The sequence below is a fragment of the Manis javanica genome, chromosome 3 (genome assembly GCF_040802235.1).
Source record: "Manis javanica isolate MJ-LG chromosome 3, MJ_LKY, whole genome shotgun sequence".
Lineage (NCBI taxonomy): Eukaryota > Metazoa > Chordata > Mammalia > Pholidota > Manidae > Manis > Manis javanica.
In genome coordinates, this window is record NC_133158.1 from 214,903,862 (window position 1) to 214,929,778 (window position 25,917).

General features: G+C 43.5%; 1 protein-coding gene across 5 annotated transcripts in view; it reads right to left on the reverse strand.

Annotated features, from left to right (window-relative positions):
* Positions 1 to 3,333: 3,333 nt before the first annotated feature.
* GALNT7 (polypeptide N-acetylgalactosaminyltransferase 7) overlaps positions 3,334 to 25,917 on the reverse strand; it is a 99,835-nt gene continuing 77,251 nt past the window's right edge. For 3 of the 5 annotated variants that reach the window (XM_073232810.1, XM_073232807.1, XM_073232808.1), the window contains 11 exons: positions 25,495 to 25,661; positions 21,847 to 21,977; positions 21,515 to 21,594; positions 19,427 to 19,609; positions 19,104 to 19,286; positions 16,207 to 16,324; positions 14,732 to 14,854; positions 12,447 to 12,665; positions 9,875 to 9,973; positions 9,034 to 9,162; positions 3,334 to 5,735 (listed from right to left, as the gene is read on the reverse strand). In XM_073232810.1, the coding sequence (XP_073088911.1) occupies positions 5,598 to 5,735; positions 9,034 to 9,162; positions 9,875 to 9,973; positions 12,447 to 12,665; positions 14,732 to 14,854; positions 16,207 to 16,324; positions 19,104 to 19,286; positions 19,427 to 19,609; positions 21,515 to 21,594; positions 21,847 to 21,977; positions 25,495 to 25,661 (1,570 nt within the window). In that variant the 3' untranslated portion in view covers positions 3,334 to 5,597. The remainder of the gene's footprint in view (positions 5,736 to 9,033; positions 9,163 to 9,874; positions 9,974 to 12,446; positions 12,666 to 14,731; positions 14,855 to 16,206; positions 16,325 to 19,103; positions 19,287 to 19,426; positions 19,610 to 21,514; positions 21,595 to 21,846; positions 21,978 to 25,494; positions 25,662 to 25,917) is intronic. The other 2 variants (XM_073232811.1, XM_073232812.1) reach the window with 2 other exon arrangements.

Consider the following 25,917-nt stretch of genomic DNA (forward strand, 5'->3'; position numbering starts at 1 on the left):
GAATTAGTGTAGGTAAATGTAGGATTGCTATTTATTTGAAATAGAGCTACTGGTAAACGTTTATGTGTGTGCTTGCTAGCTAAGCACTGTTTTCATAGTTGCATAAGAAACCTTTCTCGCCTTGATTGAAACTCATCTAGCCTCTTACCCTGCAATAAAGGTAAACACAGACATGGCTCCTGAGGCCTTAATGGAGTTTCCTGTGCTCCTGGGCTTTAGTAGGTCAGGACTGACAATGCAGACTTCTCCCTTGGTGAGCCTCATCCTAGGAGTTACCCCATCTACAGAACCATGGCTCAGGAGCACAATTAGATTGTCACATTAAAAGAAAAGAAAAAAATAACTTTTAAGCAATATGCAACTTTGAATAATCGATTTCAAAACCAGAAATGCTCTTGATATGAACTGGTCCAGTCTCCTTCCTTCAGAAGACACAGCAGTCATCTAGGACGGTGTCTCAGGGCAGCAGGCAGGAGATGCTAACACTAAGTTACATTTGTGTTAGTCGGGTCTTCCCATTTTCCAATGAAGTTGAGATGGCTTGTAACGACAAATTAAAATACAAACATACAAAGGGCTAAAGTAAGGTTATGACAAATGAAGATTGAAACGCTGAGAAGCTTACCCCTGGGAATGAGATCAGAGTGTGAAGAGGGCTGTTTCTTTCTGGTTTGGCAACATCAAACAAATCATTTTGGTTTTCTCATCTGTAAAATTAGAACTTTCTTTTTTAGGGTTAAATGCAATACATTTAAGACACAGCCTGGTAGCAAGAAATAGTATTAGCTAAAAAGTATACATACCAATATGTATAGGTTAATATAGTTGCTATGGTAAGAGTATCAGATACAGTTCTGAGATTCTTGACAGTCAAGGTGGAGAGGAAAACTACAGATACATAGATAACAAATAGAAATTATTCTTGGGGCTCTATGGGTACTGAGTATTGGTGTTTATGTCCTTGACTCCACACTAAATTTGTGAACTTGGACAAGTTATTTAACCTCTCCAACACATATTAATGTGTGATTACGTTTTAGTTGGTTTTGAATTTACAAAAAGTGTTTGCTGAGTGAAGTCTTGGGAATTTGTCATTCAACATTATCCTTCTGAATTGTTTATGACTAGTTCATGTTCATTGCTGTGTAACATTCCTTCATGTGACTATACGAGTTTATCCATCCTCCTGTTGATGGGTATTTGGGTTATTCCTGGGGTTTCTGCTATTGTAAATGGCAGTGCTGTAAAAATTCCTGTGCAGGTTTCCTGGTAGTGAAGTGCACGCCCCCTCCAGGAACCTGCCCCATAGATTGCAGCTGTCTCAGCAGCTACAAACTCCTGCTGTCTGCCTCCTCAGCTTTGCAATATCATTCCGTGTGAGCTCCACTGTGCTGCACCACCGTTGGGAAAGTTTTCGCCAGCAGGCAGACACAAACCTAGGTTCCCCGTGTGCATTCCTCTCAAATATCATGGTCTGCTTTGCCTGTTAGCTAATTCCTGGAAATAATTCCTGGATATATGTTTTATCTGCTTTTACAGTAGCTTAGGAGAGTAGGGTAAGTCCCAATACCACTTATTATGTTATGGTCAGACATGGAAACCTATTCATTTTTTCTACGAAAGTATTGTTCTGGGCATTTAATCACATGAATACAGGTGGTGTTTATATGCTCATACTGAAAGCCCAAGAGAAATTTCACTTGATAAAGAATATACCATCTTGGACATTCTTCAGGGTGCACTTAGTTCTATTCAAGAGTTAAATCACACCTCTGAAAACTATGTTCTCCACATGTTATAAAAGGTGTGAGGTAGAGATAATCATTTATTCCCAATGGATAACCATTTCACCTCCAATTTAAGAAGCAGCTTAACTTCTGAGCATCATTTCTTCACTTGGGAAGTGGGGGTGGTGATATAGACAAAACATACACACACATTGCCTTTACAGAGGGTCTGTAGTGTAGCTGTCTTAATTCTGATCAAGGACAGATTTTAATACTGAAATCAGATAATAACTAACATTTATATTACCCTAAATATGTTGGGGACTATCCTAAGCACTTTTTATATGTTAACTCATATAATTTTAATAACAATCCTATGAAATAGGCACTATTTTCCTCACTTTACAAATGGGGAAACCAAGGTGTAGAGGTTAAATAACTTGCTCAAGGTCACACAAGTAATTTGTAGTGGAACAGGGATTCGAACATAGGCAAGTCCACCATCCTATGCTACGATTCAGATGAGCAGATGGTAATATCACCCCACTGGCAAAATTAAGGGGTCTTCCATTCCACCTCTGCTTAGATGTGGGCCAGAAGCCAGATTCACTTATAAAACAAATCCACTAACCTAAATTTTGGGCGTTTCAAAGTCTCAAAAATGAGAATTGCAAAGCAATTATTGAAATAGTTTAGAGACAGTCCTCACTTTAATCTCTAATTCCAAGGATGGTGATTCCCCCAAAAGCATCCTGACTTGTCCGTTTTCTTGCAGCAGATTGAGTCTAATGAATAATGTGCATTTTCCTAATGCTCAATACTTTAAAAAGTCACTTTCACATGTCTTAATTTTCACACACCCAAACCAACAGCTTACTAGGTGTCTGACTCAGGCAGGTACTTGTTGCGCTTCCCATGGAATTGTAGGTAGATTTTTTCCCCCATTACTTTCTGTCCAGAAATGAAATGCACTCGAAAATCCCTGAGACAATATTTTAAGAAATAAGCACTTCAGACTCCATTCACTGCAGTCTGGTGCTGTGTCACCTTTCAAGTTTCTTAAGGCATAGCAGCTTAGGACTGGAAGACAAGACAAACAGCCAAGTCGGTGGTAATAGTTTCCAAATCAACACAGCCACTTACCAGAACGTGGGCAGCCACCGCTTCTCCTGCGATGTCGCATGTCGTGCTCCAAGGTCCTGTGGTTTGTTTCTGTCAATCTGTCGTGTTGTAAAACATTTTGATTCAAAGAAATTTTTGCTTTCATTAGCTAATTACATAGACTGTATTGCCAAGAAAGATGTACGTTGCTGGGGTTGTATTTTATAACTGGATAAGTGACTTAAAAAAAAAATCGCTATACACAGTCAACCAGAGGCAAAAATAAACCTTCGTTTCTTCCTTACAGATAGGTAAGCTCTTGCATATTCTTAGCACTTTCTAAGCAGAATTCTAACCACTCAAGTGCATGCTCAACATGTAACTATGGTTTATGGTATTTTCAGCTACTGCATTTAAAAGTGTATCTTGTAAACAGTAAAATCAAGCAATTATTTCAGATCTGCAGTGTTTAGATTTAGAAATGATTACAAGTACTGAAAAAAACCATGGATTAAAATACAGTTTTTATTTTTCCTCACCTAAAAAACACATAACCCAGAATTAAGATATACATAACTTCTCAAATTTATACCTAATAAAAATTTGAATATTTATACAATTTCTACAGAAACATACAGTGTATCAAAATCTGCATAAATCAAATTTATAAAATGTATAGAAATGCATAGTGATTTTATCCACTTAGAAATCAAGGATATGGGAATTATTTCCAAAGCAGCCTACAGCAGAAAATAGTCATTACGGCAGCAGCTTTCGGATGTTTTTCATGTTTGGTAAGGTTTCTGATTTCAATATAGAGAATCATTTTCATAGAGCAGCTGAATGAATTGCACAAAATACCCATTTAAAATTCATATGCACAGTTTATATACCACCTCTGTTAGGCCTATCTATGCATAGTTAAGAAGGTAATAATCCATTCAACAAGGAAAATGGAGCCTATTGCAAACATATAAGTTACCAATTCTCTTGGGCCTTTTTTTATAGTTGATTTATTTTGCAATATATAAGCGTATTAATGTATTCCTTTTTAAACATCTCTAGAGATGAATGAAAGCTAAAATGGTTGATCACAAATCAGAAGCAAAATACAAACTGACAATTCAAAATTATAAATAAAACTCTGTTTAGGATGTTTAACTTTGACTCTCCAAATTCTAAGAGCTAAGCTTAGAAGAAACATTTGTAGGCTTTTCTTTTGAACAAACTGGAGGTTTTTTCCTTTTCTTTTTTAAACTTTAAAAATATTTCCCTCTGGCAGTAGTTCAGGAATTCTTTCCATTGTAATGATGTCACGATGGCAGGATCAAAAATGCTTCATTTACTCGCCATTCTCCACCTCATCATTTCTTTTCCTTGTTTGCATTCAACATAACATTTTAATCTTTGGGGCAGTAAAGGACTGTTATTTAAAAATTAAGATCTAACTGATCACTTGCAATATTTGGTTTTCCTATAGTAGGTACTATCAAGTTTTTAAATCCAAGAAAGCCTTCATTTTCTGGAAAAACGCTAATAGAAATATGCTTCCTAAAGAAATTTAGAGACACTAGGAAACTAACACCTAATCTGACAGAAAGGAGTTTGTTGTGAATTGTATTTTTAATAGCCTTTAAAAATTTTTTTAAATGTGCAGGGAATTTCATTTGGGTGAAAATATAAATGAAACCTCCATTCACTCTTGGCTTCCTAAATTGCACAGCTTAGGTTACAGTGCACAGGAGTTTTGTAAGGCTTAATCTAACAAGGGCTTGGAAATTCTTACCTCAGTCAGAATAAACCTGATGTGTTTACAGTGGTGTTTTATCGTTTTTCTTACCCCCATTTCAAGGTTTCAAAATGGACAGTCATTTATAGTTTTTATAGTGGCAGGCATTGGGGAAAAGTCCCAAATGTAACTGGATTATTTTTCTCTAGTTGGTAGAGACCCCTTTGCTGTCACCGGAGCTGGCATCAGCAGAGGGCACTGGGAATGCTGGCAAGTAAGGAAGTTAACACCATACAATCTTCAAACCCTATAGAATAGCTTTGGGATGTTCCATATTGTCATTTCTTTTTTAAGTCATACAATAACTCAGTTTCAAAGCAAATGGTAGCCATTCTGAGTAGTAAAAGTATTTCCCATAGAGGTGACAATTTGATCACAACTATCTTATAAATTTATCAAAAGCTCTTGAAATATATACTGAGAAATGAAAAGAGGCACTAAATGTGTGGAAATTCACCTTTCAAAAAAGCAGCATGACTGTGAAGGAAGGCCACGTTGGCTAATGACCTGTGGCAGTGCTTCGAAAAGATGTGAAATTAAATAAAGACATAACAGGTTGATCATCACCAAGTGACATATGAAAGTCTGGTTAACCCAACCTTTCTTCAAGTGTGTTTAAAAAAAGAAAAAAATCAAACTGCCATTCAGACCCCTGAGTGTAATCCCAAAGATGAGCACAAGGCTTTTAACTCTCTTCTAAATGAAACAGAGCTAAATGCACAAATGACCAACATCATCTTACAACTGAACAAATAAAAGATGTAAACATCTACAAAGTTTAAGGTAAAAGCAGTTTTGTAAACAGTAACTGCAGATGATAATGTTATTGTAAAAATCACAGTTTTTCAGTGTCCTTCCAAGCAATCAGGAGGTTCTGGGTTTAGCTGTACAGTCAACAGATGCAGCAGGTGTCAGGCGGTTCTCGGTCCTGTGTGAATTCACGTGTCAGTAGGTAGGTTCCTGGTTTCTTTTTATTCTTCCTAAATGCTATGGATGTTATTTATTTCCCATTTCTGAGTCATTTTACTGGAGTCGCAATTGGAGAGGAACACTTGATGGAGGACGTCGGAACGATCTAAGCACTTCCCTGAAGGGATGTGAGTAAATTTGTGCAGGTTCTGGAAAACACAGGAGACAGAAGCCTTACATTTGTACTTCTTTGATGCCGCTCGCATTAGAAGAAGTCATTACCTGGCTCTCGTAAGAAGGTAATTTGAAGCAAATTAACCTCAGACTTGGGATTTCCCTTGCCTAGGAATCCCTTTTATTGTTAAGTCGTAATGTAGTGCCGGCACCTCATATTCAACGTATACGAACCTAAACTCGGTGCCTTCCCTCCGGCCCCTCCTCCCGTTCCCGTCCCGGCTACTGCCCGCAGCGGCCTCCGCCGAGGCCTTGGCGCCACCTTCCTGCGCCCTGGGCGGGGCAGTCACCGAGGACCCGCATCCGCAGAGCCCCCCTTCCACCCCGGCGTATGCCCTGGGGTTGCCCTCAGCGTCTGCTGCGGGCTTCCCCGTGCGGCCCAGGGCTTCGCAGAGTGCGGTCCTCCTAGGCCCAAGACTGGGTCTGTAAGGGCAAAACTATTTTCATAATAACACGAAGACCCCAGTAGCTGCATTCATAACGTGCAAAAAAGCATGGTGGGTGGTGTGCTGGGGCCTCCGAGTAAATCAAGCAGTGACACAAAACTGCCAGTGGTCACGTTCCTCATGAAGACATCCTCACAGTTAAAAAAGAAAATGCCATTCTTACATAAGCATGTCCTGAATGAAGCAATGAAACTTACTGATATTTTATTAAATCTTGACCCTTGAGCATAGTTTTTAAAACATCTGGAGACAAAATGGAAGTGCACACACAGGCACTCTGCGCTGATGGGCAATGGCGTCTCCAATGTCTGGCTTGGGTCCCCCTCGCTGCCCTCCCCACGGGCTGCCACCCTGGCGGGGTAGGACAACTCGCAAACCATGGGTGCTCAAGATTCTCTAAAGTGAAGTGATCCTGTCACTTCAAAAAAACACCAAAGTGAAAAAAACCTACACAACCAAAAAACAGAAACAAATCTGACAGCATCTGTTGCCACTGATAAAATCTGAGTTTTCAAGCAAAAATTTGAGTTTTGAAAAATTTGTTTTGACTGCCACGAATGTGACAGCTTCACTATACTTACAGACTTTTCTGACGAAGAAATCAGTGCTTGTACTTGTTATTTTCTGACATTATATATAAAATGAAATGTGTCAACATTTGGAAGATCTACACAACGTGGTGAGCCAGTTTCCAAACGCAATGCATGATGTTATAAAAGCTCAGAAGAATTATAGGCCCATTCAAAACATAAGACAGACCAATAGATTTAATGTAACAAAGGACTCAATCTGATAAGGGTTCAGATTCTACATTGCCAGGAACTTTTAATAAACTACCACCGATCAAGCTGTGGTGTGGCATCAAAGAACAGCCACAATTATCTGAAAAAGGCATTAAATTGCCCCCTTTCTTCTAACTGTATGGATGTATGTGAGGTTGGATTTTCTTCATATTTTTCAACTAAAATAACAGTGCACATCAAACTGAATGTAGAAGCAGTATGAGAATCCAGCTTCTATAAGCCAGACATGAAATGGATTGGCCAGACTATAAAACCATGCCATTCCCACTACTTTTCTGGAAAAAATAGTAATTTTTCATTAAGTGTTATCTATATTAACATGTAATAGGGTCATTCTTGTTACTTTTACATGAATACTTAAATACTTAAAAAACTACTCAGACTTAATTTCCAAATCAGGAAATATTTCTATCTATACCCTATATACAAAAAAATCTACCTGGGAGGAGTCTCCATAATTTTTGTAAGCGTCAAGGGCATCTAGAGGCCAGAAAGCTTGAGAGCTGCTGACTGAGCCCATCTACTTGCTGATCGGTCCACACTTCACAATGTTGCCAGAATTATTTTCCTACCATTATCCATTGTTTCCTATCACTGCTCCTCAAAAATGTCGACCATTCTCTACCACTTACAAATGAAGTTCAGTGTTCTTGCATATGGAGAACAATTTGGAAGCACCGACGAAACTCCTAGAATTGCCCGCACACTTTCATGCCGTGCCTTTGATTGCCCGGTTTTCTTATCCGCCCTGAAAAGCCTTTGTGCACCTCAAGACCTGGTACAACGATACTTCCTACATGAAACTCACCAGAGGGGATTCCTCCTAGAACCTCTCTTGCTGTCCTATGGCATTTGCTTATTTTTATTTCTGCATTTCTTTCCTTCTTTGCCATTACAGTATGATGCGTCTTAGCTATTTTTCGAAGTTCCCCACATCATTGGGCCCCAGGGAATACTGAAGCAATGCCTGGTGCATGGATACATATTCAGCGCTGTGTCCTTTAAAACACCTAAAATATGTACATTCCATCTTTTAAGCCATTACTGCTTGATGGTCGTTTCCGGTCTGCGAGCCCCCTCCTACGGTTTTACTGAGAGTGTTCTCACCAGTGCCTATCACTTATTGCTGTTATTCATCTTTCTTTGTGGAAATAAATGGGTTTATGTAAATCTTTCCCTTCCTAACTTGTCATAAGAAAAAAAATCAGCAAGTGACACATACAACCTCCTAGTTATTATCTATGAATGACGAAAAGTGGGAATATTAAGCTGGGTCGTAACGTCACGACAGAGCAGACAAGCGCTTGCATGACAGACAGGCTATGATAACAAAAACCAGATGAGTAAGTGAAACTGAGGGTTGTCAGGTTCCTTCAATATGGGGCAGCTTTCCCAACTTTGTGTTTCACAATAAATCGATTTTAGTCAAGTCTAGATAGACTTTGAAAATTATACATGAATTCAGCGGTACGGAATCCTCGGTCGGGCACAGAAGTCTGAATATTCACAGCTGAGACAGAGACACTGCTCCTGCCGCGTGAAGTGGGCGATCTAGTAGGACCTTAAACAAGCAGTGGGCGACAGTCTTCAAGCAGCAACACGAACTTGTGAAGGCCTGGAGTTTTGAGTGTTATTTGTCTGTCTCTGTCTCCACCTGCTGGGCAACATGAAATACAAACGCAATACTTGTTCCTTTTTTTACATACGGAAAATTTAGACGTGAAAAATCAGATTCGGTCTTAGAATAAGGGTGATGACTGCCTCCAAGAACAGATTTCCCTGTGTCGCTGCAACTGGCAGGGGGTCTCGTGGACATCTTGTGACCTCGTTACACGCCACACCAGGGGATAAAAGTGATGCTTGTTTATGGGGCCGTGAGTCACTCGGTGCTCAAGTGAGAGGCGGAAATGCAGACCAATCTGAATGCACATTTTAAGAGTCATACATCTAAATTCCAAGTGGCAGGTGTTAAAAAAGAAAAAAACAGCATATAATATTAAGTAAGGGGTTGAAATACAAAATACCTTGAGGTACTGCCACTCCTTGAATTCGTTTAGATTGCAGTGTGCGATCATGATCTTTGACCCGTCAGGCCCCTTCGTCAAACACTGGTCGTACTGCATGAGTTGATTAGCTTCATTGATTCGGAAAAGCTATTAAAACAAAAAGACATTAAAAAATAACAGAGGCACCTTTCTGCTAATATACACGTTAAAGAGAAAGAAACTTAATTCTTCTAAAGTTGATGACTATCTTATTTTTCTATAGTTTTTCTGTAATTCAAAATCGTAGGTCCAAAGACAGGAACTATATTCATTTTGATGGTAGTGAAGACCCCTAATAACTCTGTAAGGATTATACAATGTTCTCTAGGCTCTGAGACACAGACTGGGTCATGAACACGTGTTTATTATGTACCAACAATGGTAGCCAATGCATAAGTGGAAACAGACATGATTATGTTTCATGATCTAAATTAGAGACAAGAAAAGCACTCACAAAAGGCAATAAGAAAATATATTAGTGAAATATACCTTACTGGCAGTAACATCCCAGCTTTTTTTGGGAAAATACAGAATACTGAACAATATTTGCAAATAAAATTGTTAGGAAGCTAGGCTACATGGCCACATACTTACCCAAGAATGTATTCTAGTCTCGTACATTAGACAAATTCCAGATTCTGGTTGCTTACGTGAAAATCAGTACTGCTCCCCCTCACCTAAGCAGGTGCTAAGTAAATTTTAGCATTTTCAGTTTTTCACAGAATGCTTTATTTTATCAAAACAAAATGACCAGATTGAAGAGCACAGTAACCCTGGTAGCTCTCAATGCAGACCGGTCTCAACACAGAAGTGCACTTACCTGATTCCCTCCCATTCTGTGGCAGGGTCCCAGTTCAACAAAGCCTCCGTTCGTCTTTCCCATGCTATCAATGCAGTAAACAGTTTCAAGGCCTCTGATCTAAAAAATTAAAAAATGAACACAGAACCAAAGAGCAGGAAATAGTTTAGTTTTTAATAAGCTCTGGTGTCCGAGGAAAACTCCCATGTGCAGTATTACAGTTCGCAGGGGCACCTGGGCATGATGCCCAGTTGTTGCCGCGCTGTCAGTCTTTGAGGGGTTTGCGGTACGCTGGTCATCTCCGAAATCACTTATGGTCTTGAGGTCAACACTGGAAGGAGCCTGTTGCAACTAAGGACACTGGCCTAGAGATTTTGATGCAATACTCCCGAAGACAAAATAAAAGGGTATCATTCAGTACAATTCAGATTCATGGTGGTCCGTGTGAATGAGAAGCGAGTGAAGTCGCCTTTACTCTACAGGGTGTAACAGTCACTGGCCCTCGATGTCTAAACCAGAAGCAAATTTGTAAAGTGACCATCCTGAATGGCTGTGTGACACTTTTTGTAGCTGCCTCCAGGGCTCTGGGGGCCAAGAGGCCAGGCGGTGGGACTGTTCACTGACCAAGGACAACAGAGGTGAGAAGCAAACACGGGTTTCTGTATTTGCAATGAAGGTTTTGTTTAAGAATAACCTTTTTCCTTTTCGGAAAGATATTTATAGTACCTCAATTATAAATGACTACAATATTTAGATAAAATGCTGTATTCATTCAGTCGGTCGGCAAACACTGAGAGAGGAGCTATGATGATCAGAGCTCTAGAAGATACCAAGAGAAGCAAGCCACGGCCCAGGACCCTTGTGTCTGCAGGGAGGTTAGGAGGTGATCACCTGTCAGGGTGGAGGGAGGAGCCTCTTGCCCCGCCCAGAGGAACTCTTTTAACTGGCAGGGGTTTGCCCTGGGATGTGCAGGGATGCTGGGAAGTGTAAGGTGCAGAGGCCAGAATGGGGACAGATCAACCTGAGAAGTTCAGGGGTGGGGCTGGAGAGGCAAGACGAAAATGCCATCTATTTATTCACTGGCACCTTTGTTTCTTCACCGAGTATTAAGTGAGGGCTGTGCCGGCACGTTGAGGCTCCGGCTCACCAGGGAGCAGAACAGATGAAGGTCCCTGGCCCAGCGAGCTTGCCGGTGGGGAGGGGAAGACAGAAGAGAAAAACCTCACAGGTGCATTAGGAAGTGGCAAGTGCCTTGGAGAAAAGAGGACACAGGCAGGCTGGGGAGGCGGCCAGGACTAGCTGGGGGGCAAGCAGGCGGAGCTCAGAGAGGGTGCAGCACGCAGACCTGAGGGATCCGAGTCACCTGCGGGGCTGACCGCTGTCCGCAGGAGGCACCCCGGCAGGAGGTGGGGACAGCAGGAGCTGGGGGACTGAGAGGCCACCAGGGAGGGCCAGCAGGTCTGCCAGGGCTTGGCTGCCTTCACTCCCAGGAAGGGTATGACCTGAGTCCCAGCAGGAAAGTCGCTGCCTGCTGGGTCTAGGACAGGCTGCAGGAAGCACAGTGGGTCTCGGGGAGGGATGCGTGGCTCAGAGCGCAGGACACAGGGGGCAGGCTCGGGAACCAGGGGGTCAGTGTGAGAGAAGCGGACTGAAGCCAGTGGCATGGACGCAGGAGGGGAGCAGAGCGCGGTGTGGGGACGCTGGATCTGAAAGACTCCCAGGTGGCATGTCAACCAGGCAGCTGAGGGCCTGTCTGGATGCTGGGGGAGAGGTTTGGGCTGAAGACAGAGATTTGAGAGCCATCGCACGTCCTCGGTTTTAAAGCCATGCAACAGGGCATGAGCACCCAGAGAACTCGGCTGGGAAGATGTCGCACGGACGGCGTCCTGGGAGACTGAGGGGGAAGGGAGGGGTGGTCCCATCTCCCAGGCGGCGGCACTTACACACAGAGGGCGGGGTGGAAACCAGAGGTGCAGAGAGAGCGTCAGTGTCGGCGCCTCCTAGTCCCAAACTCTGAAGCTGGGATGGAACCCTAGGGACGGGCGCCGTCCCCTCTCCTCTGTAATTCCTCCCCGCGTGATCTCACTCAGTCCCATCCACCTGCTGAGGGCTCCGCGTGCCCTATGCCCCTTCTCTGGGCCGCAGTATCGCCTGCCACCTACTCGAGGGCTCTCCTGGGTGCCTGAGGGTGCCTTCACCCGCCCACAACACCGACAGAAAGCCTGCTGGCCCCAGCCCTTCCTGCCCGTCCCCTTGGCCAACTTCCCCGCCTCAGCGGCCATCTAATCACACTCCAGGGAAGAACCGATCTAGTCTTCCCGGACCATGTCATGGACCAGCCCGTCGGTGACCTGCCTCCCCAGGAACTGTGCACCTCAAGTCTGTTTTCATCTCTCCATGGCCACTTCCGACAGCCTAGACTGAGCCGTCCCACTTCTCACTGGAACTACCCTGCGGGTTTCCTAACTGGCATTCTTGTTTAGACTCTAAATCCTCCTTCCCAGCACCATGATCAAAAACAAACACGGGTGACAGGACTTGGCTGACGCCTCTAAACACACACTTTGAGATCTGAAAATCAGCAGATACTCACTTCTCCCCAGTCGACGTTCTTGGGCGGCAGAGGGTAGTGTGAGGTGACATCGTAAGCGATTTCTTCCATGAACCATTTGAAACTTTTGCAGTTGTGATCTTCTCGGAATTTTTTCAGCTCAGATATGTCCCCATAGGGTAATGCCTTCGATTCAGGACGGCTGGCGTAGAAATAATCTTTATACTCATCCCACCAAACCTCTACAACTCTAACATAATTCTGTGAAAAAGAGAATTAGTATCATTATGAAAAATAAGAAATATTTGTAATGTCAGAAACAGTCTATCTTAGACACTGACCTGTCACCTACCAATAAGGCCTGATATTTAATTAAACAACAAATACCAAGTGAGCTAATGACTCTAATATATCAACTGCCAAGGATAAAAATGTCGTGCATGTTCAACTAGAAACTGCTGGACACTGAGTCTGGTATTGCTTAGCTGCAGGATTATTTATTCTAGGATAGTATGTTCTATCCTGCTTCTAGTGGAAGAAATCGAAGCTCAGAGTTTATGGGAGAGTTTACTTGTTAGGGATGGAGAGGACCGAGGGGCCCCGCGGAAGGGCGCTGGAGGGCTCAGTCTTGAAGGAGTGGTTAGCTAGGTGGGAATGGTATTCAGAGCAGAGAGCGACGCAGATGATGCATGACAAGTCACGGTGCACCTGGGCCTGGAGAGCGGCTCACTGTGACCGGCATACAGGCCTAAGTTTCGTTTCATTCTGCAATGAGAAGTATCCTTCTTATCTTACAGTTTATTGTGAAAATTGAGAAGTTAATCTATGTAAAGCATTAGATTTGCGTCTGGTACACACTAAGCACTCAAAAAGTGTTAGCTATTCTTTCTTTTCAAAGGATTTTGAATTGTATCCTTTAACTGAAAGCAGGTAACAGACATCAGAGCTAATTTCCAGGGGGTCACACAGGTATTAGCAGAAGACGGGCAGGAGAGGGTGGAACCTGCACACAGAGAGCTAAGAGGGAGGCTACTTAACAGCCAGTCGAGATGTGAGGACCTGCCCAAAGCACGGAAAGGGACAGGAATGGGGCAGAGCTGCCAGGGCTTGTCCAGGAAGGTGGATGAGGAGGACGACCCCTGGGTTTCATTCATGGGCAACAGAGCTGCTTTAAAGAAAAAGTTCGGTAAGTTCAGCTTTGACATGAAGTTTGAAATATCTGAGCATCACCTAAAAAGATAATTCTAGAAGAAAAGGGACTATGAAGGGCTGAAGTCAGAGACGAGTGGGCTGGATGAACAGCGTGGGCCACTGGCGCAGCCTGGGCAGAAGGCGATGGTGGCACAGCTGGAGAAGAGAGTGCCTGTGCACGGGCGGCGCCACTGAATGGTGAACGGTTTACTGGGGAGTTTCTACACCGCCAGCCACTTACCTGCTCTTCTCTTCCTCTCTTCCTTCCTGAACCAACCTAACTTCTCATTAATTCTTCATGGTCATGGGCCTGACTCCGAGGGCTGGTTCTTTTCTGCAAACCAGCCAGGCCTGCTGATAATGTGATGCGATCTTAGTTTTGCTGCAGATATTTTGATCCTGCCCCTGTTGTAACGGGCTCCACTCGGCCATTCCTAAGGGAATTTGGATGGCTGGGAAGCTATGGCGGCTCTTCCAGCCTCGCTGTCTCAGCCTCCGGGGCCTGCTCCTCGCTCGCGAACTGCCTGCAGGCGCACCTGCTGCCGGTAGCAAGCCTCCCCCTGCTTTTGGCTTGCTTCAGGACTCCAGCAAGCGAAGGGCATCAGGGTCAGATGCCACTAGAACCCAGGAGAACGACCCAACCAGAGAAGCTTCCAGGCAGCTCATCGGGGCGGGAGGTCCCAGTCCTCCTTGCGGGGGGCCACCTGGCTTCTTTGGGGAGCTTTCCTGGTTTGTCCTTGGTTTGAGGGACAAAAGGTATTACCTTTTTGTAATGTTAAAAAATTTGACTTTGTTAACTGCACAAATTCCTAATATGGTTATTTTTTAAAACCAAGAAGAATATTTTACATGTGGGAATAACAGAAGCTTATATTTTCCTTTCCACTACTTTCCTACAGAGTCAGCTCTTTCTGAATTTGCGATGTCTTCACGGAAAACATTCAATATAGACGTCTTCATCAGAATGGGAGACAGTGAATAATCGTAAGAAACAGTTAAGTTCCACGAGAAAGTGTAATCGAAGGACAAGCGGGAACCAGCATGACTGCGTAAAAGACCGACCCTGTTCGTGCGCCATCCACATGGCGCGTAAACGGTGGTCCCTTCGCTTTCTCCCCTTTTAGCCAAGGACTCACCTTTAGGGTTGGAGAAGACCCAACATAAATGGGTGGTGGATTCCCTTGCCAGCCCTCGAGACGGTAGATGTGTCCTACACGAGAACAGGGAACAAATAGCAATTTGCCGCCACACTGCCAGATCTGTCAAGAAAAAGCACATGGATGTTGTTTCACATGCCCAAATGAATCACAGTTGAAAATCCATCCTCTAAATGTAAATCTAACCCTAAATTAGATACAACGTCTAGGGGGAATTCATAACTCAACATCCTAAAATGATTTGTTTTTCCCACTCACGTAACAAAAAGTAACGTGGGTGCCGTTACCTGCTGCCTGGGGCTCCTCCTGTGCGCCTGGGGCTCCAAGCGACCTTTTCCCAGTAAGCCTTTCAGCCACGCAGCTTCTCCACTCCTAACACAGCTTGTCATTTCCACTGCTGACATGTTTCCCACCTGGGCGACGATTATCATAACCTGCTAACTGGCCCAGCCACCCTGGGCTTTTCTGTGCTGGGTGCTGTCTTTCTTTATAGCAGGAGACTATCCTCCCTGAAGGGCGGTGTTGGGTCATATCCCCTTGCTTAGTATCTTCAATGGGTTTCCACTGCTTATCAAATTAAGGAAGAATCTCAGCAGTAAAGGCCGTCTTCCCCACCTGCTCGGATGTCCTGCTCAGCCTGTCGGGTTCTGCTAAGCTGCGCTCCTCAGCGTTTCCTGGACACACCTGTCTTCCCACCTTGGCATATCTGCCTTTCTATTTGCGTAGAAGTCCCCTCCCCTCCCTTTATCTCTGCTTATTTGAATCATGCCCATCTTTCTGGCTCCACCTCAAACTCTACCTCCAGCATGATGCCGCTTCTTAATCACAACTGAAAGCCATTCCGCCTTCTTAGTGAATCGTGAGTTTACGTTTCCATTCTAATCGATGCCAAGTTCCCTGAGAACAAGGGGAGAGTGACTCCTCTCCTGTCCCTCACGGTGCTAAGCTCTGGACCTTTCCAGGGAGAGGTAAAGAATGTCTGTTTAACTCAATGTGCGAGTTTTCTTTGGGGAAATTGGGGGGCGGGAAATTGGGGGGAAACTGACATGCACTCCCATGTCAGTCTGATGACAGTTACTGCGCAGGGCCTTCTTCTGTCCTGAATCATCCTGTCCTACCGTGATAAAGGCTAGCTACGTCAGTGGCTGGGCAAAAGTGGTCCCAGCACCAAAGGGCTTCCCTAACAAAAGGCTCTGATGTGCCCAGTCTGGGGGCTGGGGCAGACGTGGAGGTACATTCCATCCCGAAACCGCTGCTCTAAGAGCTGAGCCATGTAAATACGCAGCAAGCCTGGAGCGTGCAATTTGCCTTATTTCACCCAAAAGGCATACACTTTTGTTAGTCTTAATAATTTATAGAGAAATGAATTCAACAGTTTTTATCCCAGAAGAAACAGCCTTACCCAAAAGTCACTAAATACTTGGAAAACTGCACTTATTTAAATGAAATGTTACCTTGTATGAGATCTCAAAGTTTTCACCACCCCAAATCTGGAGACCTGGATCGTAGAGACCCAGTTCAAAGAAGAATTCTCGTTCAATGGCAAATAACCCGCCAGCCATGGCTGGGGACCTGAGAAAAAGAAACACCGCAGTAACTGTTAAAGGCGGGACCCCCGATATCCCGCCACCACAGACAGCAAGCCTTTTTGGGACACAGTCTAAGTAATGCACAGAAGAGACTAAACTGATGGCCAAACATGAAGAAATTATAAAGACTTCATAAAACAATCTGTTCATAATTCCCTAATTTACTAACACTTCCGGCTGAAATCCAATTACAGTTCATTAAAAATTGGGGCGCTGCACGCTTTTGCCCTTAGAGGGCGCTTTGGTTCCTCTATTGATTTAAAAATTAAGTTTTGAGCGTTCTTTAAAGTAGAATTTCTCTTCACTCCTAAACATACTGAGCCGTACAGCCGCGGTCTGCCAACGGCTCCTGCAATGATTCATGAGTCATTCTGGGATGAGCGAAGCCATACACCGTGGAAGGAGTCTGTCATTCTTTAATTCTATAGCCCAGGGGCTTGCCAACTAAGGGTGTGAATCATCGCCCAACAGCCGCAGTTCATTCAGAGTTTGCAAACGTGGCCCAGAAACGACATGGGAGAACCCGACGGCTGTTTTACTGGGTCAGGAGGCGGGCATGCAGAAGGGCGCTCTGTCCTGCCTCTCAAACGGCATCTCGAACTGGGTTCTTTTTGGGGACAAGAGAAGAAAGATTTGGTAGCTTTTTTGGGGCAAGCCATTGCCATCAGTACGAGAAACGGTAAGGGGATCCCTTTGACCCTCCCCTCTCTTGGCCCTGCTCGCCCCCCTCGGGTCAGTCACCAGTGCGTCAGGTTCTCCATCCGAGCCCTGCGCCGGGTCCCTGCCTCCTCATCACGCCTGATATCCAACCTACCTAATTAATTCCTATTGACTCTACCTCGAAAATACATCCCGAATCTGCTTCTTTCCCACTTCCCTGCTCCCATCCTAGAGCAGCCACTACAGCCTGCACGGCCACGGGAAGGCCCTGACTCGAGTCCTCTACTCTGTCCCAGCCCCGTGCGGGTCCTCGGTCCCGTCTCCGGGCTCAGCTGGCTCCTGGGCTCGGGCTGCTCTGCTCGCGCCTGGCCCACGCCGACCTCCCTGCCGTTCTGGGCCTGCCCTCGTGCTGTGCCCTCTCCCGGAAGGTCCTTGCTTCCCCTCCGTGGGGTGGGCTCCTTACCCGCAGAGTCAGCCTCAGTGGCACTTAGACAGGGGGCTGTTCAGAGCCTCCAGCCGGACCCGCTGCCTCCCAGAAATCCCACGCACCCATCATTCTTCCTCACACCTTCCTGCGGCAGGTACCTGTGCAGTTACCCGTTTAATTCCCAGCTAACCCACTGTATTTTAAGCGCCATGAGAGAACTTATCTTCTAAAAATCTATCCCCAGAAAATAGTGCCTGGCACATAGTAAGTACTCATTAAATATCTGTTACGTGGACAAATAATGAGTCAAATGACATTTTCAGTACTAAAGGAAAATCACACTAAGGGAAAGTCATTGTCATGTGCCTTTGTTTTTTAAGGTCTGCTTCCTAACCCGCAAAATAGCACTTCGTTGTATTTTCATGTCATATTTACTTAAGTCATTTAAATTACTCTGTTATACCTATGCCTTTTGATCTCTGAATATATTCTCGCTCATCTCAGCATATATTTGAAAATGCACCTTACCATGCACACCAGTGAGTTAAAGGGAAAGCTCCCTTAAATTTCCCTAGCCCACCTCACCAAAAATGTCTTACTAGCCCATGGAATTGGCAGAAATCCATGTAATTGCTACCCTATTTTCCTCTCCCAGAATTATTTGTTAGGTTAAGCAGGTGAGTAGTAAATTCCTACACTATTTTAAAAAAGAACTTTAAAAGGAATTTGGAGAATGTCAATCAAAGCTTAAAGTCCTATAATTTCCTTACGTTTGCCATTTCAGTGCCTCGCTACTACGACATGCCCACATCCCAGCAGCGTTTGACGGCATGGAACACCTTCCCCACACGCAGGTCTGACATTATCAGCAGTGGGACAGGGAGACACACAAGGAGCAGAACCGTAAGACCAGGAAAGTAAAAACAGACACATTCAGAAGCCTACGCTAACATTTGAACAGGTATTTCCTTTGGGGTCACTCTTCTGAAAGACAGTAAAATGTGCCCGCTAGACCACCAAAAGAACAGAGTGGCATAAATTGTTCCATTTCAAGAGCCACAAGAAGGGACAAAAGCTGATTTTGGACGAGTGTCCTTTTAGTCATACACTCCTTTGAGAGGGAAGGATCATAAAGGATTCTCTGTACCATTTTCCACCGTCATGTATTTTTCTTCATCAGACTTAACTGGTACAAAATTAGTATTTAGGTGTTAGTACATAAAACAAGAGGAAGGAAACAAAACAAAAAAATCTCTTGCTACTGCCTTTTATTGTCAACATAACACCTAAGGCATCAAAGTGGGTATGAATCTTGGATAGTAACTAATTCATGCATTTTTAATTTACCAAGTGACTGTGGTCAAAAGCAGAAAATTCAATGTCTCGTTTACTCGGACTGGATGGCAAAGATTCTCTTTCATTCACTTGCATGTGGGACTAATGTCACAGCACATTCCCCTGCCGCCCGCCCCCTCCCCCACGGAGTTTGCGTTTATAGAAGCAGCAGCTACAAAGCAGCAGATGTGAATTCACACCTCTGAAACAGTGCAAAGAAAGAGCCCCTTTCAGAATCTGAGAGCATCTATAGTTTTCATAACTACTATTGGAGCTTGGCAAGAGGTTAATAGGTTAGCAGCCACTGGAGAGAAGAACAGGTAAGCGATTTAGTGATTACCGATACGGTTCAGTTTTTGTCTTTCTCATTCTCTTCTCGCGAGGGGTCAGAGGCACCCGTTTCCAGAGCATACTCCAGTCCCATGCTCCTCGGGCGTACCCGTCTTCGTCACCACCCCCTTGGGGCACAATCTCATATGTGTTGCCACTTATGACATCTATAATCGGCACAGTGCAAATGGTTCTGGGCGATGTTGATGGCAGAAAAGATGAAATGGGAGGGTGTGTAAGGCCCCCACGTGTTTAAACGAGCACATGGGGAAGGAAAAGAGAAGTACTTAGATATACACACTCGATGTAAGAAAATAAAGTAGTCATCTTTACCGATAAGGTTCAGTTTTATGTTTTCGTTTGGCCTTTTCCTTGTGGCTTAGAGGAATACGCTTCCACAGTAAACTCCAGTCCCAGGCCCCTCTGGCAAAGCCATCTTCGTCCCCACCTTGCTGTGGCTCAATGGAATAATCATTCCCATCTATGTAATCTATTAGAGGCACAGTACATGCAGTTCTGAAACATTTACAGAAAATGAAAACGCATTTAAGAACCCAAAACTGGCTAGCGCAGCATGCCTGACTGAATTCCCTCATTTCATTGTCGATTTGTTTTGTTTTAACTAGAGGACTTTCATATTTATTGAGAAACAGAAGTAAATGAAACATCTTTAAAAGTCAAGGAGGCTATTTTTGTAAGGGAAGGACGGGGAGACATTTCCATCCACTCACAGACAGATGTCAGGGACAAAGAGCCACGTCTTTGAGCTTAGTAGCATCTTCTCATTTTCACTGCAGTCCTACAAGCAACTTTCTCTTGGCAATTTTGTTTTATTTATAAGACTTTCCTGCCAATTATTTCCCTATTGTCCTTCCATTAAAGAAATGTGTTTATGCATGTGTGGATAAAAAAATAATACTGGCTACACTTCTTGGCAGTTTTCACAATTGCGAAAATCTTTTCTCTGTACGTTCACAGGACTTTTACTTGACCTTATTTTCCAACTCCTATTATTGCAAAAAATAACTCTCATTGTAAAACAAAATACTGTATTGTACTCCTGCTTCTTAAAAAAACTAGAAGAGAATCCCTCAAAGCGTGCTGCAGAACTTAAGGAGCGGCCTGAGAAACTGGAGCAAAAACGATCCTTCGTATTTGGGCTTCCTGAAGATGCTGGTACTCTGACTAACCAGGTGTGGAGTCAGCTCCACAAAGGTGAGTCGCTACCCTGCTGCTTGTTTTAATGGTCATCTTATCAGAAAAGATTTTAAACTGCATTTCCTAAAGGGGAGACTACAGCTTTTCATAACCACATTTAGGTGCTTCTTAGATGTTCAGAAATGAAGGACAAGAGAAAAACCCTTAGGGCTTAGAATTAGGCTATGGGGGAAATAGACTTGCGAAAGCACTCCCTCGATGCAGCCCCCATGGGCAGTGGGGGTACCACCTGGGGTACATGTGCCCTGGGGCCCTGTGAAGGCCCTTCCTTACCACCCTGGAGGCCTGCTGCTTTCCACCTGGAGGGGAAGCTCTGTTATCTTCCCTCTGTCTCATGATTCTCAGATTTCTAAATAGTGGTACAGTCCAAGGTATCCCAGAGAGACCCTGTTTGGTAGTCTACCATCTGTCTGATTGGGGTAAACTGATTCATTTCTCTAGGTCTCAGTCTCCCCTTTGGTACCATGGAGCTAGTATCTCTCCCGCAGGGCCACTGTGAGGTCAGGTCAGACCGCGCGTGAGAATGCGTGTGACAGTCCTACACGTGAGATCCTCCAGGGAGCAAATCCTCCGAGGTTCTCTGACCCACCCCTCACCACAGGGACACGCCTCATCTCCCTAGACTCTGAAATGGTCAAAATTCTGGACTAAAAGCTGGGAAGGCTTTTGGAAATAGATTAACACTGCCTTTCATTTTTCAGACATTTCTGAAATGGAAGGGGGATCACATTTCCATGGAAGGGTCGTGTACTGCCAGACTTTGAAGTTTCTGTAGGAACCCACAGCCTTGACACAAGTACCAGCTGGTCCTTACTCTCTCAAATGTCTAATAAAAGGGCATTAAAAAGCCAAAGAGGTATAATCTCAGGTCTTTAGACCTGTTAGGGCAGTGGAGAGGGAACAGTTTATGTTACTCTTAGAGCAAGCTTTTCGAGACAGCCAAGTGTCTTCAGTAACCCAGTCACAAGAGGATTCTCCAGGGAGCACCCCTAGGTGCTGTTCCCAAACACCTGACCCCCTGCATCCGAACCAGCCCACAGTGGGAGTCTGGTTCCCTGGGAAACAACTAACGGAGTAACTCTCAGAACCCCTCATTTGATGCTCTGAATGGGACTGGAATCAAGAGATCGAGGATATTATTTGTCCTTCTAGGATGAGGTTTGCTTTTCAACCAGGAAAGGAAAAAAAGTAAGGAAATGTTACCTGTCCTTAGATATGGGGGCTACAAGTGGTGCATACCAGTTAACTGCCACCTCACAGTGGGCGTCAAGGTATATCAAAACCTTAAAGAAAAAGAGGCGGGGTGAAAGAACACTCCTCATATGTGGTACATCATATATCACACACAACTTAAAGTTAGAGGGTATATAAATTATCATTAGAGTCAATTCCGACATATGACCTGTACGTTTAACACTGCATTTTCACTTCAATTAAAACAAAAAGCAAAAACCCCAAAGGATACTTAAGAACGTATATGAGCTTTTACTTCCCGTACCCCAAATGTTGACCCTGAAGATACACACGTTCCCTACCTGTCCGAGTTTAGCCTTCTGGGCTCCAATGCTTCGTGCCTGAATTAAACCTTCTCTTCTTTCATTTCGAAATACCTTCACCAGGCCATTCCACAGCTTAATATAGTCATCTAGCTTTCCTTTTAAGTGTTCTGTGAATTAAACAATTCAATCATCATTACAGATTATATTTATGTATATAAACCAATTCACTATTACTTGTCTCAAGAAACAAAGATAGGTAACAGGTACTTCATCAGTAATTTCAGACAGACAGACTGAATGCTGAATCTGTAGGAAAGTAAGGTGAAGTGTACTGAGTTTAATTTTGAGCTGGATGCCTAGAGAGAGCTGGTTAGCCTCGGAATTATCAAACATCTCTCTAAACATTAAATAAATGACTGTCAGTTGACATGAAAACTTAAAATTGCATGTTAATGTCCTATCTAAAAGCTTTCAGGCACAATAATTTTTTTTTGGCAGAACTAATGGTTCAGGATTTCTGAAGATACACTATCCTACAAATAACATCATATGACTTGATTGGAATCTATTCTGGGTATCGGTTAACATTTGTTTCTGAACCAACTTTCTCCTACTCCAAACCGTGTTGAAGGTTCTAGTCTTGGTATGATTAATATACTCTCCTTAAGTTGCCAAAAATAAAGATCCCATTTTCTCTGTATTTTAAGCATCAACAAATATATGTATATATGCACCTATAATTCATAGACTATATATGTATGAAATACATATTATATATGCACATATAAAATTTAGACATAATAAATACATTTACATATGTATTTGAGATCTGGTAGAAGAAATTCTACCCAGACACACTTGCTGAAGCTTCGTACTTGGCTTCCCAGATGCAAAAGAATAGTTTCTGTTTGCGATCACTCTGAGCCCGAGAAATTGCCTCATCAGAGCCACGGACTGGCTCCTGGATCCTTAACGATGTTAGTTGGGGGTCACAAAGATTATTTTCAAGTTGTTTACCATCTGGGCCCATGAGCATATCAACAACATAATATCTCTGTTTAGTAATGAACTAGCGGCTAAATGGGCAAATCAGACAGTGCACTTAATAGTTTATCATTTTTAGGGAGCTTATAATTAGCAAGACACCCACACATGGGTATTCAGAATTAAGAAGGAAAAAACCTCTTTTTTCTATTTTGGCATCCAGTTTGAATAAAATAATCATGAATAATGTTCTCATGCTAAATTATATCACCTCGTCCAGACAAATCTAGGTAATTCTCCCTTTGAGTGTTTTTAAGCAGACCTTTTTTGGTACAGTCCTGTTATTTCTTAAGGCCCTTTCTGAACTGCATTAAGTGCTTTTTGGATATGCAACCTAAGGAAACCTAAAATGAACTGTATGGCCAGGAACGAGCTGACAACCTGCCCTGCAAATTCAGCCTCTGGGTGAAGCTGGCCCCCAGGGGAGGCTGGTGGAGCCCGCTCTGGCCTCCGGGGGCTCTCCAAGGTCAAGGTAGCCCCCGTCTTCCTTGGGGAGTTGGCGCCCCACTGGGCTCCGGGGATGCTGCCTGGGCGGAGGTCTGCAGCGAGGATGTGGGCCTGGCCCGGGGTAACTGTCGGGCCGCTGGCGGGCGCCTGCCTTCTCCTGGGCCCTGCATCTGGTGGGTGCACACCTGGAGAGCAGGGTGCTCCCTTTAAAGGCCCCACACCTCGCTGAGACAACACTGAATTTTCCGGAAACCCAAGTGTTCCTATGAGCAGTCGGCTCCTTTGTGGGCCTTCATATTAGCACAGTATTTTGTCTTTAAAAGAAATGCTCAGTTTTATTGTCTGCATATGCCAGGGAAAGAACAAACCAAATTTGCGCTCAAGTCATATTTACCAAACACTATGAAATTTTACTGAGGACAGGGCTGCTAGGTTTTGAGGTGGTTCTGAAATGGGGAAGATGAATGACCTTCTCCCTTCTGTGGCCTCGACACACATCTCTGCAGGCTGCAGACAGCTAAGCAGCCTGTGCGTGACGGTGGCTTTGGCCCAGTGTTACGCGGACTAAGTATCAGAGATGCGCAACAGGGGAACTGGCCACGAAACATTAAAATGGACAAAAAACCTAAAATTCTGGTCTCGTTCAGTGGGGCCAAGCAGTTTTTTTAGATGCGAACGCCTTTTGGTGTACCTTCATTTTTTCTTTTTTTTTTTTTGATATGCTAAGTTTTACTTGTATTAGCAACATATGGCTTCTTAAAATCAGTACAATCATAGACAAGAAGTTTCTCTGTTATTTTTGTAGATTTAAATTTTCCTACATCTAAAATACATTGTTGGTACTAACATTAGCACTTTTAAAACATGTTTTCAAATATTTACCTTGAGACAGGAATAGTATTCTTAACAAAAGCCTTCCTGTCACAGAAATTTGCAATGAACATGTCTGAGCTAAAGGCATTTGATATGCCTAAAAATGATAGTTACACATTCTCCAGTATAATTAAAAATGGTTAGTTGAAAAAAAAGTGATTGGTTGCACAAAGATGAGGGGGAAGGACACAGGCTGGGTTTGTTTGTTCTCCATGCGCACTTGCGTGTGCAGGGTCAGGATTCTGTCCCGTCCCCGTAAACGCAGCAGAGGCTCACCCAGGCCGCGAGAGCTCTCAGTCAGGTTTTGGGGAGAGCTTCTGTAAAGCCAGTCCGAGGTATTTTCCTGCTATTCATCGTTCTGCCTTCACTTCTAATGTGACATGCAGTGGTATCACCACTTGTACACAAACATTCTCTGCAAAATTACTCGCCAAAAGGCAAATACCCTGTTATTTAGTGGTCTGAGCAATTTGGTCAGCTTTTCAAAGCATCCAGTTCAGATCTGTTCAATTCATTCAGAAGATATACTCAGCTTATAATAATAATGGATCTTTTTAAGAAAAAAAAGTGTTAGCTTAAAAAACCTGCTTTTGTGCAAAATCCCTGCTCCATCTCACTTGCCAAGGTGAGCTAAGACTGATGCCTTCCCAAACGCTAGAAGAGCTGGACCCGTCAAAGGAATACAAAGTAAGGCACAACTTCCTTTTATTTAATATACTAGATCAAATATAGAAAACAAAATAAGCCTTAGTAGATGCTTTCTGTTGTAAATAAAAACAGTCCCTGGTTTCTGGTCAGATTCAATAATGGGAATCATCATTCAGATGCAAAATACAGGCTACTAAATAAATACACAGAGATTTCAGTTTGACGACTATGGATGGAGCATCAGGTAGCATCGCACTATACATGCAATTGCATTTTTTCAATCTTTTACCCCTATGACTGAATTTTTGCAAAATCTAAGGAATTAGTATAATGCAAGGGAGTGGTTAAATACAGCACTTAGGAGCCCACAGATTGGATCCAGCTGTCAACTATTACCTGTGTGATTGTCGGCAAGTTACTTAACAGCTCTGAGCCTCATGCATAGAATGGAGATAATAACAATATATCCATCACAAGGATTATGGTCAGGGTTAAACAAACTCATATACAAGCACATACGATGACTGGCTCAGGGCCAACTTGTTGATAACATGCTATCAGTAGATGCTACCTATTAGTTTTTAAAGACTAATTATTTTGAAATCACATTTTGGCAATTACTCATGATTAACTTATTCTATAGACAAAACAGCAATTCCAAGGCTATTTTACCTTTATTACTGAAATCATCAATTAACACAATTTCTGCTAAATATTTCCTTGGAGTCCTTTTAATCACACTGTGGACTGTTCTCATGAGGGTCGACCATCCTTCATTGTGGAAGACGATGACGACACTGGACGTGAGCAGGTTTTCATCATAATGCCAATACCTGCACCTGCAAGAGGGAGATGTCGTCATGTTTACTGGGAGGAACTCTGTGACGCTTGCTCCCAAGCATACAATCATTATGTTTTCTGATGAGATTAAATATTATTGGCTTAATAACGTAAGCAAATGAAACAGAAGCTTTTATATTGTAACAGAAAGACAAGAGAGAGAGAGAAGCTGGTAGGAGATGAAGCTGCTCACAGACAAAGCCATTCCCTAACCAACAGCACTCACTGTGTGACAGAGAGAAAACTAATTTGTGA